General features: G+C 42.6%; 1 protein-coding gene across 1 annotated transcript in view; it reads right to left on the bottom strand.

Moving 5' to 3' along the window:
- The window catches only part of LOC129859862 (collagen alpha-1(XVIII) chain-like), a 108979-nt gene extending 97413 nt beyond the window's left edge, over positions 1-11566 (bottom strand). Inside the window, exon 1 of the mRNA XM_055930054.1 lies at positions 11298-11566. Coding sequence (XP_055786029.1) covers positions 11298-11382 — 85 coding nt within the window. The 5' untranslated portion in view covers positions 11383-11566. The remainder of the gene's footprint in view (positions 1-11297) is intronic.
- Between the last annotated feature and the right edge of the window lie 9827 nt (positions 11567-21393).

Genomic DNA, 21393 nt, shown 5'->3' on the forward strand with positions numbered 1-21393 from the left:
GTGGTAGGGTAATCAGATCCCATAGCTGTGGTTAGGGGCAGCCTCTACTACCTTACCTAGAGTGACTTAAAAGTTAAAAGTCTAGATGGGTTTGGTCAACTAGGCTACACAAGGGTAAAGTAGTAATTATAGTTAAGAGTGGGACAAAACACAGGTATTAACATGCTAAGAGCTGTCTACAGAAACACTTAGCAACAAAGAGGAACGGGACTACTTCCCTGGACAGGAAGTGCTTTGAGAGACTAGTCAAGGATCATATCACCTCCACCCTACCTAGACCCACTCCAATTTGCTTACCGCTCCAATAGGTCCACAGACGACGCAATTGCAATCACACTGCACACTGCCCTAACCCATCTGGAAAAGAGGAATACCTATGTAAGAATGCTGTTCATCGATTACAGCTCAGCATTTAACACCATAGTACCCTCCAAACTCATCATTAAGACCCTGGGTCTCGACCCCGCCCTGTGCCACTGGGTCCTGGACTTTCTGACGGGCCGTTCCCAGGTGATGAGGGTAGGAAACAACATCTCCACTACGCTGGTCCTCAACACTGGAGCCCCACAAGGGTGCGTTCTCAGCCCTCTCCTGTACTCCCTGTTCACCCATGACTGCGTGGCCATGCACGCCTCCAACTCAATCATCAAGTTTGCAAACAGTGGTAGGCTTGATTACCAACAACGACGAGACGGCCTAAAGGGAGGAGGTGAGGACTCTCGGAGTGTGGTGTCAGGAAAATAACCTAGCACTCAACATCAACAAAAGAAAGGAGATGATCGTGGACTACAGGAAACAGCAGAGGGAGCCCATCCACATCGACGGGATGGTAGTGGAGAAGGTGGAAAGTTTTAAGTTCCTCGGCATACACATCACGGACAAACTGAAATGGTCCACCCACACAGACAGCGTGGTGAAGAAGGCGAAACAGAGCCTCTTCAACCTTAGGAGGCTGAAGAAATTTGGCTTGTCACCGAAAACACTCAACTTTTACAGATGCACAATCGAGAGCATCCTGTTGGGCTGTAACCCCACCTGGTACGGCAACTGCTCCGCCCACAACCGTAAGGCTCTCCAGAGGGTAGTGCGGTCTGCACAACGCATCACCGGGGGCAAACTACCTGCCCTCCAGGACACCTACACCACCCGATGTCACAGGAATGCCAAAAAGATAATCAAGGACAACAACCACCCGAGCCACAGCCTGTTCATCCCGCTATCATCCAGAAGGCGAGGTCAGTACAGGTGCATCAAAGCTGGGACCAAGAGACTGAAAAACAGCTTCTATCTCAAGGCCATCAGACTGTTAAACAGCCATCACTAACATTGAGTGGCTGCTGACAACTTACTGACTCAAATCTGTAGCCACTTTAATAATTAAAAATTGGTTGTAATAAATATATCACTAGTCACTTAAACAATGCCACATTATATAATGTTTACATACCCTACATTACTCATCTCATATGTATATACTCTACTCTATACCATCTACTGCATCGTACCTATGCTGCACGGCCATCGCTCATCCATATATTTATATGTACAAATTCTTATTCATTCCTCTACACTTGTGTGTATAAGGTAGTTGCTGTGAAATCGTTAGAGAACTTGTTAGATATTACTGCACGGTCGGAACTAGAAGCATTTCGCTACACTCGCATTAACTTCTTGTCAATATGGGGGCGCTGTTTCCCCATTGAAAACAATTGTGCCCAAATTAAACTGCCTCGTACTCAATTCTTGCTCGTACAATATGCATTTTATTATTACTATTGGATAGAAAACACTCTCTAGTTTCTAAAACCGTTTGAATTATGTCTGTGAGTGAAACAGAACTGGGCTTAGAGCAATTTTCCTATGAGGATTTGAAAATGCTGAAATCTGCTCGCTGTTCCCAGAACAGTTTATTAATTTGTCCTCTATTGGTTGAGATGCACTGCATACGCCTTCCCCTGGGTGTCAGCGAATAGAGGGACTTGAAATGGAGTCTCTAGGCAGATCTGAAAGTTTATAAATTGCTTGGAAACGAGGTGCCCCCTCTTTTGACTCTTCGCTCTGACGCAGGGAGGATCTTGGCATGTCGTGCTAGAAGCTCCTGTTTTAGCTCTTAGATATATCCGGCTCTGTTTTTATTCGATATAGGTGTTAAAGACATCATAATGTTGTTATTTTGATTTTGCGATTTTCGGGTATTTATTTTCGTGGCGTTGTAGGAAGTTGGGTATCTCTCTCTCATGCTATTGTTTACTGCTAATTGCAACGCTGAAGAGGACGTTCTCCAACCTAGCAACGATTATTTTGGACAAAGGACACCTTTCCCAAGATTCTGAGGAGAGTTCATCAAAAAGTAAGAACTATTTATGCTGATAATTCGTTGTTCTGTTGAAAAAAGTCAAATGCATAAGCCGCCATTACTTGCAGTGCAGCCTTGCTTTATCGCACGCTGTATTTTGAAGTAACGTTAATTTAAAAAATGTAACCCAGCGATTGCATTAAGAACTAATTTGTCTTTCAATTGCTGTCCAACCTGTATTTTTTTAGTCAAGTTTATGAATAGTTTTCGATTAGAATAGGTGCCTCTCCAAGATGGCGCCGGACAGATTGCTTGAAGTTTTGGACACTATTCTCATTGTATAAGCACGATTTGTGCCGCTAAATATGCACATTTTCGAACAAACTTTATATGCATTATGTAATATGATGTTATAGGACTGTCATCTGAAGAATTCTGAGAAGGTTAGTGAAAAAATTAATATATTTTGGTGGTTTATACGTTATCGCTATTTTTGCCTTGAATCAATGCTGGTGTGATGTTTGCTATTGTGGTAAGCTAATATAACGCTATATTGTGTTTTCGCTGTAAAACACTTAGAAAATCTGAAATATTGGCTGGATTCACAAGATCTGTATCTTTCATCTGCTGTACGCTGTGTATTTTTAAGAAATGTTTTATGATGAGTAATTAGCTAATACACGATGGTCTCTGTAGTTATTCTAGTCGCTTTGGTGAGAGTTGTGATAGTGGCTGCAATGGTAAACCATGATTTATACCTGAAATATGCACATTTTTCTAACAAAACATATGCTATGCAATAAATATGTTATCAGACTGTCATCTGATGAGGTTGTTTCTTGGTTAGTGGCTATTTATATCTTTATTTGGTCGAATTTGTGATAGCTACTGATGGAGTAAAAAATGGTGGAGTAAAGAAATGGTGTCTTTTGCTAACGTGGTTAGCTAATAGATTTACATATTGTGTCTTCCCTGTAAAACATTTAAAAAAACAGAAATGATGGCTTGATTCACAAGATGTGTATCTTTCATTTGGTGTCTTGGACTTGTGATTACATGAACATTTTATTATTTAATATCCCTGTGGCTTTAGGCTAGGCTATGCTAGTCAGCTTTTTTGATGGGGGTGCTTCCGGATCCGGTTTTGTGAGGCGTTAGTTAACATCTGCTAACCATGTGTATGTGACCAATAAAATTTGATTTGATTTGACTTCTCTGGACAGGACAGAGGTGTTACTACTTCCCTGGACAGAGCAGAGGTGTTACTACTTCCCTGGACAGGACAGAGGTGTTACTACTTCCCTGGACAGGACAGAGGTGTTACTACTTCCCTGGACAGAGCAGAGGTGTTACTACTTCCCTGGACAGGACAGAGGTGTTACTACTTCCCTGGACAGGACAGAGGTGTTACTACTTCCCTGGACAGGACAGAGGTGTTACTACTTCCCTGGACAGGACAGAGGTGTTACTACTTCCCTGGACAGGACAGAGGTGTTACTACTTCCCTGGACAGGACAGAGGTGTTACTACTTCAATGGACAGGACAGAGGTGTTACTACTTCCCTGGACAGGACAGATGTGTTACTACTTCCCTGGACAGGACAGAGGTGTTACTACTTCCCTGGACAGGACAGAGGTGTTGCTACTTCCATGGACAGAGCAGAGGTGTTACTACTTCCCTGGACAGGACAGAGGTGTTACTACTTCCCTGGACAGGACAGAGGTGTTACTACTTCCCTGGACAGGACAGAGGTGTTACTACTTCCCTGGACAGGACAGAGGTCTTACTACCTCCCTGGACAGGACAGATGTGTTACTACTTCCCTGGACAAAGCAGAGGTGTTACTACTTCCCTGGACAGGACAGAGGTGTTACTACTTCCCTGGACAAAGCAGAGGTGTTACTACTTCCCTGGCCAGGACAGAGGTGTTACTACTTCCCTGGATAAAGCAGAGGTGTTACTACTTCCCTGGACAGAGCAGAGTTCTTCCTACTTCCCTGGACAGGACAGATGTGTTACTACTTCCCTGGACAAAGCAGAGGTGTTACTACTTCCCTGGACAGAGCAGAGTTCTTCCTACTTCCCTGGCCAGGACAGAGGTCTTACTACTTCCCTGGACAGGACAGAGGTGTAGTTCAGGATTTGACCTGTTTGTCCCAAATTGCAATACAGTCTCCTTTCTGGTTTTCTTTTCATCATGACCACTAAGAGCAACAAGTCTTCCAAGACGCTTCCACCAATGTTGTCCTAACAGCATGTCCCCATGACTCTTCCACCATTGTTGTCCTAACAATATGTCCACCATGACTCTTGAACCTGAGCCCTGCCCTGCCCAACACAAATGTCCTGTCCTCCTGTCTCTCTTATTGAACCGGAGCCCTGCCCAACACCAGAGTCCTTTGATGAGTCAGACAGTGACAGGTAAAGCTGGTTGATTTGTCAGCTCCCTTTCATTTGCCCCTAGTCACACCCAACTCAAAACACAATTCACCAAAGTGTCACAGAGATCATGATAGACCTCTATGGAAGTACAGTAGCTAGCTACAGACTAGAACTACCATCCTGTCTCTAGTTCAGAACTATATGGCAGTACAGTAGCTAGCTACAGACTAGAACTACCATCCTGTCTCTAGTTCAGAACTATATGGCAGTACAGTAGCTAGCTACAGACTAGAACAACCTTCCTGTCTCTAGTTCAGAACTATATGGCAGTACAGTAGCTAGCTACAGACTAGAACTACCTTCCTGTCTCTAGTTCAGAACTATATGGCAGTACAGTAGCTAGCTACAGACTAGAACAACCTTCCTGTCTCTAGTTCAGAACTATATGGCAGTACAGTAGCTATCTACAGACTAGAACAACCTTCCTGTCTCTAGTTCAGAACTATATGGCAGTACAGTAGCTAGCTACAGACTAGAACAACCTTCCTGTCTCTAGTTTAGAACTATATGGCAGTACAGTAGCTAGCTACAGACTAGAACAACCTTCCTGTCTCTAGTTCAGAACTATATGGCAGTACAGTAGCTATCTACAGACTAGAACAACCTTCCTGTCTCTAGTTCAGAACTATATGGCAGTACAGTAGCTAGCTACAGACTAGAACTACCATATTGTCTCTAGTTCAGAACTGTATGGCAGTACAGTAGCTATCTACAGACTAGAACAACCTTCCTGTCTCTAGTTCAGAACTATATGGCAGTACAGTAGCTAGTTACAAACTAGAACAACCTTCCTGTCTCTAGTTCAGAACTATATGGCAGTACAGTAGCTATCTACAGACTAGAACAACCTTCCTGTCTCTAGTTCAGAACTATATGGCAGTACAGTAGCTATCTACAGACTAGAACAACCATCCTGTCTCTAGTTCAGAACTATATGGCAGTACAGTAGCTAGCTACAGACTAGAACTACCATATTGTCTCTAGTTCAGAACTGTATGGCAGTACAGTAGCTATCTACAGACTAGAACAACCTTCCTGTCTCTAGTTCAGAACTATATGGCAGTACAGTAGCTAGTTACAAACTAGAACAACCTTCCTGTCTCTAGTTCAGAACTATATGGCAGTACAGTAGCTATCTACAGACTAGAACAACCTTCCTGTCTCTAGTTCAGAACTATATGGCAGTACAGTAGCTATCTACAGACTAGAACAACCATCCTGTCTCTAGTTCAGAACTATATGGCAGTACAGTAGCTAGCTACAGACTAGAACAACCTTCCTGTCTCTAGTTCAGAACTATATGGCAGTACAGTAGCTAGCTACAGACTAGAACAACCTTCCTGTCTCTAGTTCAGAACTATATGGCAGTACAGTAGCTATCTACAGACTAGAACAACCTTCCTGTCTCTAGTTCAGAACTATATGGCAGTACAGTAGCTAGCTACAGACTAGAACAACCTTCCTGTCTCTAGTTCAGAACTATATGGCAGTACAGTAGCTATCTACAAACTAGAACAACCTTCCTGTCTCTAGTTCAGAACTATATGGCAGTACAGTAGCTAGCTACAGACTAGAACAACCTTCCTGTCTCTAGTTCAGAACTATATGGCAGTACAGTAGCTAGCTACAGACTAGAACATCCTTCCTGTCTCTAGTTCAGAACTATATGGCAGTACAGTAGCTAGCTACAGACTAGAACAACCATCCTGTCTCTAGTTCAGAACTATATGGCAGTACAGTAGCTATCTACAGACTAGAACAACCTTCCTGTCTCTAGTTCAGAACTATATGGCAGTACAGATTCTAGCTACAGACTAGAACAACCATCCTGTCTCTAGTTCAGAACTATATGGCAGTACAGTAGCTAGCTACAGACTAGAACAACCTTCCTGTCTCTAGTTCAGAACTATATGGCAGTACAGTAGCTATCTACAGACTAGAACAACCTTCCTGTCTCTAGTTCAGAACTATATGGCAGTACAGTAGCTAGCTACAGACTAGAACAACCTTCCTGTCTCTAGTTCAGAACTATATGGCAGTACAGTAGCTATCTACAGACTAGAACAACCTTCCTGTCTCTAGTTCAGAACTGAAGCAGACATGTTTTCCAGCCAAACCCCAGAGGGGTAGATTCTTCATCATAGTTTAAGCACAGCTTATAGGTCTGCACAGTAAAATGAGCAGTGCAATTTTCAAGTTGAAGGGACGTCTTTCAAACATCCAACGTCACATTCCAAGCCACTGTCTGGGCCTAGAGCCCAATTGAACTAGCCTGCAGAAAGACCTCAGAAGTATGGTCATACATTTTTTGATAGTTTGGTAATAGTTATGTGAAATCTATTTTACTACATTAGCAGAAATAAAATGTGTATGTTACTTAGACATTCATCATATAATCTTCCCCCAATATGTGTTATTAATATAGTTCCACAAGACCCAACCATCCATCAATCAAGGAACACGAAACATGATGCTGCTACGGTGTTACACTGGTATGATTATGACAGCGTTTAGGACCTCATGTTCACGCAGGTTGCTGGAACAGCTGTGGATCCAGGAAAGGACACAGATCTTTTGAAGCCCTATGAAACAAAAGTTGGCTGGAACAACAGAGTTGATATTATAATTACAGCATGAGATAGAAGCTATCCTACAATACATCAACTTTCCACTGCCTTTCCACTCAGAAACATCCTGTAAGGAAAGAGACCACAGCTCCAATAAAACCAATCATTTCCAAGACACCTACTGTAACATAGACAGAGATGCCACATCTATTCTATGTGGAAATGTGGAAATGTTGCTAAAAAGAATATTCATGGAATTTCTGAAACCCCTGATGATATGAATTGTCTGTAAGCCCATACAAAAGACACAGCGTTCCAACAGAGTTGACCTCTATGTGAGTCAACGGGGTTGAAGGACAATGTGTTCACTGCCACCCTGGCATGGTCAACAAGAGAAGGAAACAAAGACAGATGAAGTCAGGAGCCACAAGATGAACTGGCATCTGTTTCCCTGGAAAGACTGACCTGGCCAACCCTCAACCCTCCCTGGAGAAGGGAAAGTCTGAGCACACCATCAATCACTAGCCTGGAGGGACACACAAACAATGCTGCACACGCACACACCACATACACACACAGAGAAAGAGAGAGAGAGAGAGAGAGAGAGAGAGCAAGAGCGAGACAGACAGACAGAGACATACAGACAGACAGAGACATACAGACAGATAGATAAGAGAGAGAAAGAGAGAGAGAGAGAGAGAGAGAGAGAGAGAGAGAGAGAGAGAGAGACCAACAGAGAGAGAGAGAGAGAGAGAGAGAGAGAGAGAGAGAGAGAGAGAGAGAGAGAGAGAGAGAGAGAGAGAGAGAGAGACAGACAGACAGACAGACAGACAGACAGACAGACTTGACTTTACTTAAACTCTTTAACATCATCCTCACCTCTGGCATCTTCCCCAATATTTGGAACCAGGGACTGATAACCTCAATCCACAAAGTGAAGACAAATTTAACCCCAATAACTACCGTGGGATATGCGTCAACAGCAACCTTGGGAAAATCCTCTGCATTATCATTAACACCAGACTTGTACATTTCTTCAGTGAAAGGAAATGTAAATTTCCTCTACTGAGCAAATGTCAAATTGGCTTTTTACCAAATGACCATACGACATACCACGTATTCACCCTGCACATCCTAATTGACAAGCAAACAAAAAAACAAAACAAAGGCAAAGTCTTCTCATGCTTTGTTGACTTCAAAAAAGCTTTTGACTCACTTTGGCATGAGGGTCTGCTATACATATTGATGGAAAGTGGTGTTGGGTGAAAAACATACGACATTATAAAATCCATGTACACAAAATTGGCACAAAACACACACATTTCTTTCCACAGGGCCGGGTGGTGAGACAGGGATGCAGCTTAAGCCCCACCATCTTCAACATATATATCAAAGAATTGGCGAGGGCACTAGAACAGTCTGCAGCACCCAGCCTCACCCTACTAAAATCTGAAGTCAAATGTCTACTGTTTGCTGATGATCTGGTACTTCTGTCCCCAACCAAGGAGGGCCTACAGCAGCACCTAGATCTTCTGCACAGATTCTGCCAGATCTGGGCCCTGACAGTAACTCTCAGTAAGACAAAAATAATGGTGTAACAAAAAAGGTCCAGTTGCCAGAACCACAAATACAAATTCCATCTAGACACCGTTGCCCTAGAGCACACAAAAAACGATACATACCTTGGCCTAAACATCAGCACCACAGGTAACTTCCACAAAGCTGTGAACGATCTGAGAGACAAGGCAAGAAGGGCATTCTATGCCAACAAAAGGAACATAAAATTTGACATACCAATTAGAATCTGGCAAAAAATACTTGATTCAGTAATAGAACCCATTGCCCTTTATGTTTGTGAGGTCTGGGATCTGCTAAACCAACCAATAATTAATCAAATGGGACAAACACCAAATTGAGACAACGCATGCAGAATTCTGCAAAAATATGCTCTGTGTACAACATAAAACACAAAATTATGCATGCAGAGCAGAATTAGGCCAATACCGGCTAATTATCAATATCCAAAAAATAGCTTTTAAATTCTACAACCACCTAAAAGGAAGCGATTCCCAAACCTTCCATAACAAAGCCATCACCTACAGAGAGATGAACCTGGAGAAGAGCTTCCTAAGCAAGCTGGTCCTGGGGCTCTGTTCACAAACACAAACAGACCCCACAGAGCCCCAGGTCAGCAACACAATTAGACCCAACCAAATCATGAGAAAACAAAAAGATCATTACTTGACACATTGGAAAGAATTAACAAAAAACAGAGAAAACTAGAATGCTATTTGGCCCTAAACAGAGAACACCTGATCACTGTGACTGACCCAAAATTAAGGGAAGCTTTGACTATGTACAGATTCAGTGAGCATAGCCTTGCTATTGAGAAAGGTCGCCGTAGGCAGACCTAGCTCTCAAGAGAAGACAGACTATGTGCACATTGGCCACAAAATGAGGTGGAAACTGAGCTGCACTTCCTAAACTCCTGCCAAATGTATGACCATATTTCCCTCAGATTACATAGACCCACAAAGAATTCCATGTTTTATTTATTGGGTGAAATACCACAGTGTGCCATCACAGCAGCAAGATTTGTTACCTGTTGCCACAAGAAAAGGGCACCAGTGAATAACAAACACCATTGTGAATACAACCCATACTTATGTTTATTTATTTAGCCTTTTTGACTAACTATTTGCACATCATTACAACACTGTATATAGACATAATATAACATTTGAAATGTTTTTATTATTTTGGAACTTGTGTGAATGTAATATTTACTGTTCACGTTTTATTGTTTATTTCACTTTTGTTTATCCATTTCCATGTAAACATATGTTTCCCATGCCAATAAAGCCCCTTGAATTGAATTGAAAGTGAGAGAGAGAGAGATAGAAAGAGAGAGAGAGAGAGAGATAGAAAGAGAGAGAGAGAGAGAGAGAGAGAGAGAGAGAGAGAGAGAGAGAGAGAGAGAGAGAGAGAGAGAGAGAGAGAGAGAGACAGACAGACAGACAGACAGACAGACAGACAGACAGACAGACAGACAGACAGACAGAGACTGACATTTGTCTTTATTATTTTGGAGTGTAATGTTTACTGTTCATTTTTATTGTTTATTTCACTTTTGCTTATTATCTAGTTCACTTGCTTGGCAATGTTAACATATGTTTCCCATGCCAATAAAGTCCTTAAATTGAATTGAGAGAGAGAGAGAGAAATGTCTATATTATTTTGGAACTTTTGTGAGTGTAATGCTTACTGTACATGTTTTGTATATTTCACTTTTGTTTATTATCAATTTCACTTGCTTTGGCACTGTAAACATACCATGTCAATAAAGCCCTTAAATTATAATAGCTGATTGAGGATTTCAGTGAAACATTACAAAGACGAAAAGACTAATAAACGTCAAGTCAATATTATGTCTAGCAGGTTAAAAGACCACCACAAGCTCTGGCTTGTATAGTAGACTAACCTAATATTGTACTTTCTATTCCAATGCAACTATTGAATGTGCTATTTGTGTTGGTGTTGGAAGATTGTCTTTGCGATTTTAGCTATTCATAGTTCCGGACAAGCCTAGACATACATTACCATTAGCACAACCACCACAGTTCATTCCTCCCTTGAGTGATGGATCAAATATCACTATACCTGATTATGCCCAGAACAGTCCACAGCATAGGTGTCATAGAAACCGAAATGTTTTCCTTATATGGTCTACAATGGGTATGCCATCAAGAGTAGCTGTAATGAACTAATGTTCAATAGGGTTTAAAATAAAATCTATAATCCCCTAAAGCGCAGATGTAAAATGTTTTTATTCACAAAATGTAACATAGTAGGCTGTTATTTTATGTTGTAATTACCAACTAGAGATGCAATAGTATTCACTTACAAAGTCACTTGCAGTTAAAGTCTCAAAAGGCTTAACTTTTGCCTGTACATTTCGAAGAAATTGCGAAAATATATCCGACATATTTACCTGTCCTTTGAGTTTCTGTCCGTGTGACAACCAGCAGAAGTACGCAGGTATGCAGACCCAACGACCACCTGTCAACACAAGGCATGCTTTTCCGCTTATTTGCGTAAAATAAGTCCTTCTGTTTGGTAGGCAAAAAGCTAGAAGGTTCATGCACATTTGAGCATCTCTGTCTCGGTCCTAGAACAGTGTCGTTGGAATTAATGGCAGGTACGCTACGCAGCCTTTGCACAGTTCCAAGGTGAGTTCTCTGCCTGCGCACGGAACCTTGAGTACCGAAACAGAATTGACAGTATAATCTACAGTAAAACGTTAGTTCGCGGGCGCTATGGACAACACCTAAATTTATCCACGGGATTTTCCCCTGGGTCCTAAGTGTCCTACGATTTGGTAGATTCATCCAAACCTCCGTGACTGACAGGTCCAATCTAAAATACATAATGTACACACTGACATTTGGCGCCTTTTATGACTTCGTGATATCCACATACTTTTCAAAATCAGGTAAGCTAACCTGGGGCACAGTCAAACAATTATTTACACAATATGCAAGTTCTTCAATTAGCTTTCTGTACACCAAGACTCATTTGACTAAACCTAATCAAAGGCTGCAGGAAAACTGTATTATCAGCATTTAGTTGGTTTATACATGTCCCCATGTTGAGACATGATGGCATATAACACATGCCCCTAAACCCTGCATTCCACCCAGAGAGAAAGGAAAAGCTGCTTAGCTGACAGACAGTGAGTGTACAGTGTGCAGTGTGTAGTGAGTCTGTCCCTCTAGCATTAAATCAACCCACCCATACTGTTAAAGCCTACATGTGGAAACCAATATTCTCTAATGAAGACATACAGTGCTTTCAGAAAGTATTCAGACCCCTTTACTTTTTCAACATTTTGCTATGTTACAGCCCACCATTGTAAAATAAGAATTTGATCTTAACTGACTTGCCTACTTAAATAAGGTTAAATAAAAAATAAACCCATAATAACAAAGTGAACACAGGTTATTATACATTTTAGCAAATTTATAAAAATTCAAAACAGAAATACCTTATTTATATAAGTATTCAGACCCTTTGCTATGAGACTCGAAATTGAGCTCAGGTGTATCCTGTTTCCATTGATCATCCTTGAGATGTTTCTATAACTTGATTAGAGTCCACCTGTGGTAAATTCAATTGATTGTACATGATTAGGAAAGGCACACACCTGCCTATATAAGGTCCCACAGTTGTCAGTGCATGTCAGAGCAAAAACCAAGCCATAAGGTCGAAGGAATTGTCCGTAGAGCTCCGAGACAGGATTGTGTCCGATCTGGGGTAGGGTACCAAAACATTTCTGCAGCATTGAAGAACACAGTGGAACACAGCGGCCTCCATCATTCTCTAATGGAAGAAGCTTGGAACCATCAAGACTCTGCCTAGAGCAGAACTGAACAATCGGGGGAGAAGGGCCTTGGTCGGTGAGGTGACCAAGAACCCGATGGTCACTCTTACAGAGCTCTAGAGTTTCTCTGTGGAGATGGGAGAACCTTCCAGAAAGACAACCATCTCTGCAGCACTCCACCAATCAGGCCTTTATGATAGAGTGGCAGCCCACTTATGACAGCCCACTTGGAGTTTGCAAAAAAGCATCTAAAGGACTCTCAGACCATGAGAAACAAGATTCTCTGGTCTGATGAAACCAAGATAAAACTCTTTGGCCTAAAAGCCAAGCGTCATGTCTGGAGGAAACCTGGCACATTCCCTACGGTGAAGCATGGTGGTGGCAGCATCATGCTGTGGGGATGTTTTTCAGCGGCATGGACTGGGAGACTAGTCAGGATTGAGGGAAAGATGAACGGAGCAAAGTACAGAGCGATCCTTGATGAAAACCTGCTCCAGAGCGCTCAGGACCTCAGACTGGGGCGAAGGTTCACCTTCCAACAGGGCAACAACCCTAAGCACACAGCCAAGACAACGCAGGAGGGGCTTCAGGACAAGTCTCAGAATGTCCTTGAGTGGCCCAGCAAGAGCCTGAACCCGATCGAACATCTCTGGAGAGACCTGAAAATAGCTGTGCAGCAACGCTCCTCATCCAACCTGATAGAGCTTGAAAGGATCTGCAGAGAGGAATGGGAGAAACTCCCCAAATACAGGTGTGCCAAGCTTGTAGTGCCATACGAAAGAAGACTCGAGGCTGTAATCACTGCCAAAGGTGCATCAACAAAGTACTGAGTAAAGGGTCTGAATACTTATGTAAATAATATTTCCGGTTTTTATTTTTTATAAATTAGCAAACATTTCTTAAAACCTGTCTTACTTTGTCATTATGGGGTATTGTGTGTAGATTGATGATGGGGAAAAAACGATTTAATCGATTTTAGAATAAGGCTGTAACATAACAAAATGTGGAAAAAGTCAAGAGGTCTGAATACTTTCCGAAGGCACTGTATGGCCAGTTGAATTGCTCCTCAAGAGAGAGTTCCCAATCCCTAAAGAGTGGCATTGATTGATGTGGTTCAAGCAAATTTTAAATATGGTTCATGTTATGTCAACGGACATCATATGCCCATGTTATTAATTGTACATTATGTAGTTTGTATGCAGGTTGCGTAGTTCAGCCTTGCACTGCTAGCTACAGTACTATGTGTGGTGTGGTCAGATCTGCTGACCAATAGATCAGTGATGGCGTTTCTTCGTCAGTAGAGGGCAATCCTACCCTTGGCTTGGCATGAGCTGCTAGAATAGAATAGAATGGAGTAGAATATAATGGAAAAGAATATAATGGAATGGAATATAATAGAATGGATTGGAATGGAATAGAATAAAATTGGATAGAATTTAATAGGATATAATAGGATTGAAGACAATAGAATAGAATGGAATAGAATACAATAGAATTGAATGGAATATAATGGAATAGAATACAATAGAAGGGAATGGAATAGAATACAATAGAATGGAATGGAATAGAATGGAATAGAATACAATAGAATGGAATGGAATAGAATACAATAGAATGCAATAGAATGGAATGGAATAGAATGGAATAGAATACAATAGAATGGAATAGAATACAATAGAATGGAATGGAATGGAATAGAATACAATAGAATGGGATAGAATACAATAGAATGGAATAGAATACAAGACACATAACTGACAGCCATAATGACTCTCACTCTCCTCTCAGGAAGAGGGTCAACACAGTCACGGTTGTTAACAAGTCAGGTATTGCGAAACGCAGCCAATTTTCCTCGCCTGTCATTTAGTTCAGTAAGCCAACGAAACTCACACAAAATGTCAAGGTCATCATGTAATCTTAGAGTGCTGCCAGAACATGCCTGACGTTTCTGAGAGGTGAACCATGTACAATGAGTTTTTAAATGACTAGTCTACTCCTGTGTTAGGTTAGATAGCTTGCACGTCTGAAACTGAGTCTCCGGGTACCTCATTTCGACCTCAATCTTGTCCACACACGTAGACAGGCAGGTCCACTCGTCTTTCAGAGAGATTTCACCACGCTGCTCAGCTATGTAGCCTGGAGGTGTGTATCTAGGCGTTGTGTTTCTAGGGCCTTCATTTCAGAGCCAGACTCCATCCATCTTCCTCCAAAACTTGGGCAGTCAAAGCACAGGAAGTGACATTTTCAAGGTGCCACTTAATCTGTGACTGCATATGAATGTTATTAGTATAACGTATAATATATTTTTTTTTTTATCCAGTAGGATAAACATTCCAAACAGCCTACCCGACCGCTCGGAGGCGTCCACATGGTCCTAAAGCACATCGTTGCCTCGTTTTGTATCACATTCCAATGATACAACTGGGGGGGACAAAAATGCAATTTCAGAATGTGTGTGGCGGGACATGTCCCGAGTGAAAGGCATTTTATTTTACAATCAAATAAGGGGTCTATATGCTTTGACTCTGTTAACTCAATCAAGAACTACCAAAGGAATTTTGAACAAGAGGCTAACAGAAAGGAAAACCTGATCTGGACATGTCTTTTATTTCAAACATTGCACAGATAAGGACAGCAGTTCTATAACTCTCTCACTACAGGGAAGTGAGGAGACCCTCTCTGTGCTTCTGCCAGAAGTATAGCCATAGTATCTCTTTCTGACAAGTGTAGTTAGAATGAGGCTCCCAGTGGGGATAGAGTGTTTAGCACACATCTGTCCAACTCTGCATAGAAAAATAGTCATGATAAAACATTGAATTATAAAATTATATTTTTTGCCATTTGCTAGCAAGAAAAGTTTAATAGTATCATATAGTTGTTTCGTGTCCGGTACGATTGTATCATTATTTATTATATCATTATATATCACATTGTGTGCAAAGGTGATACGTTGTATAATTTCACCTCACCTATGAGAGTGAAGAGAAAATTCAGCAACTCTCGGAGAACACTGGATGTTGATAAAATAGTTTCTTTGTTGTCAAACATAAAACCTACGGGTTTCAGACCTAACCTTCATCAAGGTTGACTCTCTTTGGTTTTTACAGAAGAAAATGAAGGTGAGGTTTTTTATATATTTCAAAATTGCCTCCGGTGAGTTCAGGGACCAATCACAATGGGGATGCAAAACCTGAGGTGATTGGTAATCACATCACGGGAGGCCATTTTTAAATATCTACAGGCCTCCTTCATGTCAATCAATCAATCAAAGCCCCTTTTACATCAGCCGATGTCACAAAGTGCTATACAGAAACCCAGCCTAAAACCCCAAACAGCAAGCAATACAGATGTAGAAGCACGGTGGCTAGGAAAAACTCCCTAGAAAGGCAGGAACCTAGGAAGAAACCTAGAGAGGAATCAGGCTCTGAGGGGTGGCCAGTCCTCTTCTGGCTGTGCCGGGTGGAGATTATAACAGTACATGGCCAAGATGTTCAAATGTACATAGATGACCAGCAGGGTCAAATAATAATAATCACAGTGGTTGTAGAGAGTGCAACAGGTCAGCACCTCAGGAGTAAATGTCAGTTGGATTTTCATTGCCGAGCATTCAGAGTTAGCAGGTGCGGTAGAGAGAGAGAGTCAAAAACAGCAGGACATGGTAGCACGTCCGGTGAACAGGTCAGGGTTCCATAGCCACAGGCAGAACAGTTTAAACTGGAGCAGCAGCACGACCAGGTGGACTGGGGACAGCAAGGAGTCATCAGGCCAGGTAGTCCTGAGGCATGGTCCCAGGGCTCAGGTCCTCTGGGAGGGGAGGGAGAGGGAGAGTGAGAGAATTAGAGGTAACGTTAGCATACTTAAATTCACACATTATCTCTAAACAAAGAGGGAAGGGCCAAAACAAGTTTTTACATTAAAAATAAAAATAAGCACTTTTCTCAACATCCATTGTCCTCCGAAAGTTGCTGAATTTCCTCTTCACTTATGTTTGACCCTCATTTCATGCACCTTGGTTGGAGAGCGAGGTAGCTGCAGCAGTGGTCTCTTTGCATCTATGACAACCATGAGCACTAGCAAGGCTGATTAGGCATCGTTAGGCCTACCGCAGTCTCTAATGCTGCAATCATAACCAAGTGGGAAGGTGGTAATTACCAGTTGTGAAGTTGTAAATATTAGTTGGATGCATTCACCTGCTTTGAACTCGCTGAGAAATGGCGATTTGCTAATGGCCAACAAGCTGCATCAATCATAAACTAAAAGTATAGCTATCATGCTTGTAAACAAATTGTAGTGTTCAAAAACCATATTAATAGATTGCTATTTATAAATAATGTTTTGTTGTTGCATTTAACTGTCGAAAATACTGTTATTGAGGTAATTTCCTTAGTAGGTGACGTCAGAGTTCAGCATGTGGGAGAAGTCAGAGCTCAGAGATGATAGATCAGTTTACCACTAGTATTTAAAGATGCACTTTGCAGAAATCGCTCTGCCATTTGCTGGTTGATAAAATTCTAATAATTAGCTAAATTTTGTTTATGTGACAAACAAGCAAGTATAGTGTAGAGAATCATTGACCATCTAAACCTCTGTGAAATATATTTTCCATAACCCTAAATATTGTATTTTCAGCTGTTTGAAGCTTGTGTACAAAACAAAAAGTAAAAGACACAACAACGAAAATGAAGAATGGGAGCATAGAAATAGGGCACATAGAACATATTCAATGAAAATGACAGATCTATAATACACATTTCTATGTGAATTTGGTTGGGTTGCCCAAAAAGTTACATATTGCAGTTTTAACTACCAGTTGGATTTTTTCCAGTCGTATGTGGTAAATACCACCTTCCCACTTGGTTATGAATGCAGAATGAGTACCACATACTAGAGAACAACATCTTTGCGAAAGTTATGGTTGCACCTGTAAATGCAGAAAACCACTTGTCTCTAGCGGCAGCCTTGCCCCAGATCTGTTTGTGCTCTTGCCTACTCCATTGCTGTCAAGCCAAACAAACTCAGATAATTCATGGCCAAATGGTAGATCTTCATTATTTTAAATCAATCTCTTTTTCTCTTTTTTTTGCTCCTAACTTTTTAAAGTTTAGAGCACTATTCAGTGTTCCGATTAAGAAAGTTAATTTACATCCCTGACTGCTGTTGATTTTGGATGGAGGGGATCATGACTGACCTGTGAAGAGATTAACCTTCATACTGCTGTTTGATATTGAAATAGAATCTCAGAACAGAATCTAACACTATGCTTTTCATTCCTATGACTGTCCTCTTACCCAGCAGCTGGTTAGAGATGACTGCATGAGGGAGAATGTCAGAGGGACCAGCCCCCTTACAATGGACAGGTGGGTCATTGTTTTAACAAACAAGCAAAATCATATAAACTATGGTTTCTCCTTTTGTCAGATAGATATTTCCTACATGCAACAATGATAGGTAAAAATAAACATTCTTTATCTCATATCTCCATATCCATATACCACATTATATCATATCCCACATTATATCATATCCCACATTATATCATATCCCACATTATATCCATATACCACATTATTGTCACATTCTGACCATAGCTCTTTTGTGTTTTCCTTGTTTTAGTGTTGGTCAGGACGTGAGCTGAGTGGGCATTCTATGTTGTGTGTCTTATTTTCTCGTTTCTATGTTTGGCCTGATATGGTTCTCAATCAGAGGCAGGTGTTAGTCATTGTCTCTGATTGGGAACCATATTTAGGTAGCCTGTTTTGTGTTGGGTTTTTGTGGGTGGTTGTCTTCTGTCTTTGTGTCTTTGCACCAGATAGGACTGTTTCGGTTTTTCACATTTGTTGTTTTCGTATTTTGTAGTGTTCACGTTTATTGTCTTAATTAAAGTCATGATGAACACTAACCACGCTGCGCTTTGGTCCGATCCCTTCTACACCTCCTCTTCAGACGAAGAGGAGGAAATCTGCCGTTACAGAACCACCCACCAAAATAGGACCAAGCAGCGTGGCAACAGGCAGGAGCAGGAGAGGCAGTGATGTCAGGAAAAATGGACTTGGGAGGACGAGTTAGACGGAAAAGGAACCTGGGCAGAGCCAGGGGAATATCGCCGCCCCAAGGCAGAGCTGGAGGCAGCGAAAGCAGAGAGGCGGCATTTTGAGGAGCTAGCTCGGCAGCAGAATCTGGATTATACCACTTGGGAGGAGATAGACAGGTGGTCGATCGATCCAGAGAGTGCCGGAGCCCGTCTGGGATTCGCTGGAGCAGTGCGAGGAGGGATACCGGCGAATGAGGTTAGCACGACGGCGCGGTAGGAAGCACGAGAGGCAGCCCCAAAAATTTCTTGGGAGGGGGCACAAGGGGATTGTGGCGAAGTCAGGTAGGAGACCTGCGCCAACTTCCCGTGCTTACCGTGGAGAGCGAGAGTACGGGCAGACACTGTGTTATGCGGAAGAGCGCACGGTATCTCCTGTACGTGTGCATAGCCCGGTGCGGTACATCCCAGCTCCTCGTATCGGCCGGGCTAGAGTGGGCATCGAGCCAGGTGCCATGAAGCCGGCTCAACGCATCTGGTCTCCAGTACGTCTCCTCGGGCCGGTGTACATGGCACCAGCCTTACGCATGGTGTCCCCGGTTAGCCAGCACAGCCCAGTGCGGGCTATTCCACCTCGCCGCACTGGCCTGGCTACGGGGAGCATTCAACCAGGTAGGGTTGGGCAGGCTCGGTGCTCAAGAGCTCCTGTGCGCCTTCACTTTCCGGTCTATCCGGTGCCACCTCCTCGCACCAGCCCAGTACCACCAGTGCCAACACCACGCACCAAGCTTCCTGTGCGTCTCCAGAGCCCTGTACGCACTGTTCCTTCTCCCCGCACTCACCCTGAGGTGCGTGCCCTCAGCCCGGTACCACCAGTGCCGGTACCACGCACCAGGCTTATAGTGCGCCTCGAGAGTACAGTGTGCCCTGTTCCTGCTCCCCGCACTCGCCCAGTGGTGCGTGTCTCCAGTCCGGTACCACCAGTTCCGGCACCACACACCAAGCCTCCTGTGCGTCTCCAGAGCCCTGTACACCCTGTTCCTGCTCCCCGCACTCGCCCAGTGGTGCGTGTTCCCAGCCTGGTACCACCAGTTCCGGCACCACGCACCAGGCCTACTGTGCGCCTCAGCAGGCTAGAGTCTGCCGTCTGCCCAGAGCCGTCTGAGCTGCCCGTCTGCCCAGCGCCGCCTGCACTGCCCGTCTGCCCAGATCCGTTTGAGCTGCCCGTCTGCCCAGCGCCGTCTGAGCTGCCCGTCTGCCCGGCGCCGTCTGAGCTGCCCGTCTGCCCAGCGCCGTCTGAGCTGCCCGTCTGCCCAGCGCCATCTGAGCTGCCCGTCTGCCCAGCGCCATCTGAGCTGCCTGTCTGCCCAGCGCCATCTGAGCCGCCCGTCTGCCCAGTGCCATCTGAGCCGCCCGTCTGTCCTGAGCCGCCAGAGCCGTCCGTCAGTCAGGAGCCGCTGGCCGTGTTGCCCAACAGAGTCCTTTGTCCTTTGAAGAGTGTCTCTGGTGGTGAACGGGATACGTTGTAGTGTTGTCGTTGTGTGGTAGATGGGATACTCTGTCTGTCCTCTCCTATCCCACGTTTACAGCGGCCACTGCTAACTCAACGGCTAGGAGGTATCACTTCTGTAGCGAATAAGAGTTCAAAGTTCATACCATTCGCAACCAAAGCTCACGCTGAGGTTGGCTTCGTTCTGTAGTTATTATCTGAATCCTTCTGACATCGGACCGTCGTTCTAATGTACCCGGAACAGAAGGTTGCATTTTCGTCAAGGGCTTATATAGTGGAGGGAGAGAAGGGTGTGTTTCATAGTTTATAACCCTCTCTCTATGTTTAACAAAGGCTATTCATGAGTCCCTCAGTAGAGTCAGAGAGAGAGGGAAGGGAGAAAGGTATATTTATGGGGGGGGGGGGGGGGGTCATAAACCTTACCCACAGGCCAACGTCATGACACCACATTATATCATATACTACATTATATCATATCCCACATTATAAGATATTCCACATCATATCATATACCACATTATATCATATCCCACATAATATCATATCCCACATTATATCATATCCCACATTATATCATATACAACATTATATCATATCCCACATTATATCATATACAACATTATATCATATCCCACATTATATCATATACAACATTATATCATATCCCACATTATATCATATACAACATTATATCATATCCCACATTATATCATATACAACATTATATCACATCCCACATTATATCATATCCCACATTATATCATATACAACATTATATCATATCCCACATTATATCATATCCCACATTATATCATATACAACATTATATCACATCCCACATTATATCATATACAACATTATATCATATACCACATTATATCATATCCCACATTATATCATATACAACATTATATCATATACAACATTATATCATATCCCACATTATATCATATACAACATTATATCATATCCCACATTATATCATATACAACATTATATCACATCCCACATTATATCATATCCCACATTATATCATATCCCACATTATATCATATCCCACATTATATCATATCCCACATTATATCATATACAACATTATATCATATCCCACATTAAATGATATACCACATTGTAGATATCACTAAGATATAGAACCAAGATCTAGGCCA

This window comes from Salvelinus fontinalis, chromosome 7 (genome assembly GCF_029448725.1).
Source record: "Salvelinus fontinalis isolate EN_2023a chromosome 7, ASM2944872v1, whole genome shotgun sequence".
NCBI classification, from domain to species: domain Eukaryota; kingdom Metazoa; phylum Chordata; class Actinopteri; order Salmoniformes; family Salmonidae; genus Salvelinus; species Salvelinus fontinalis.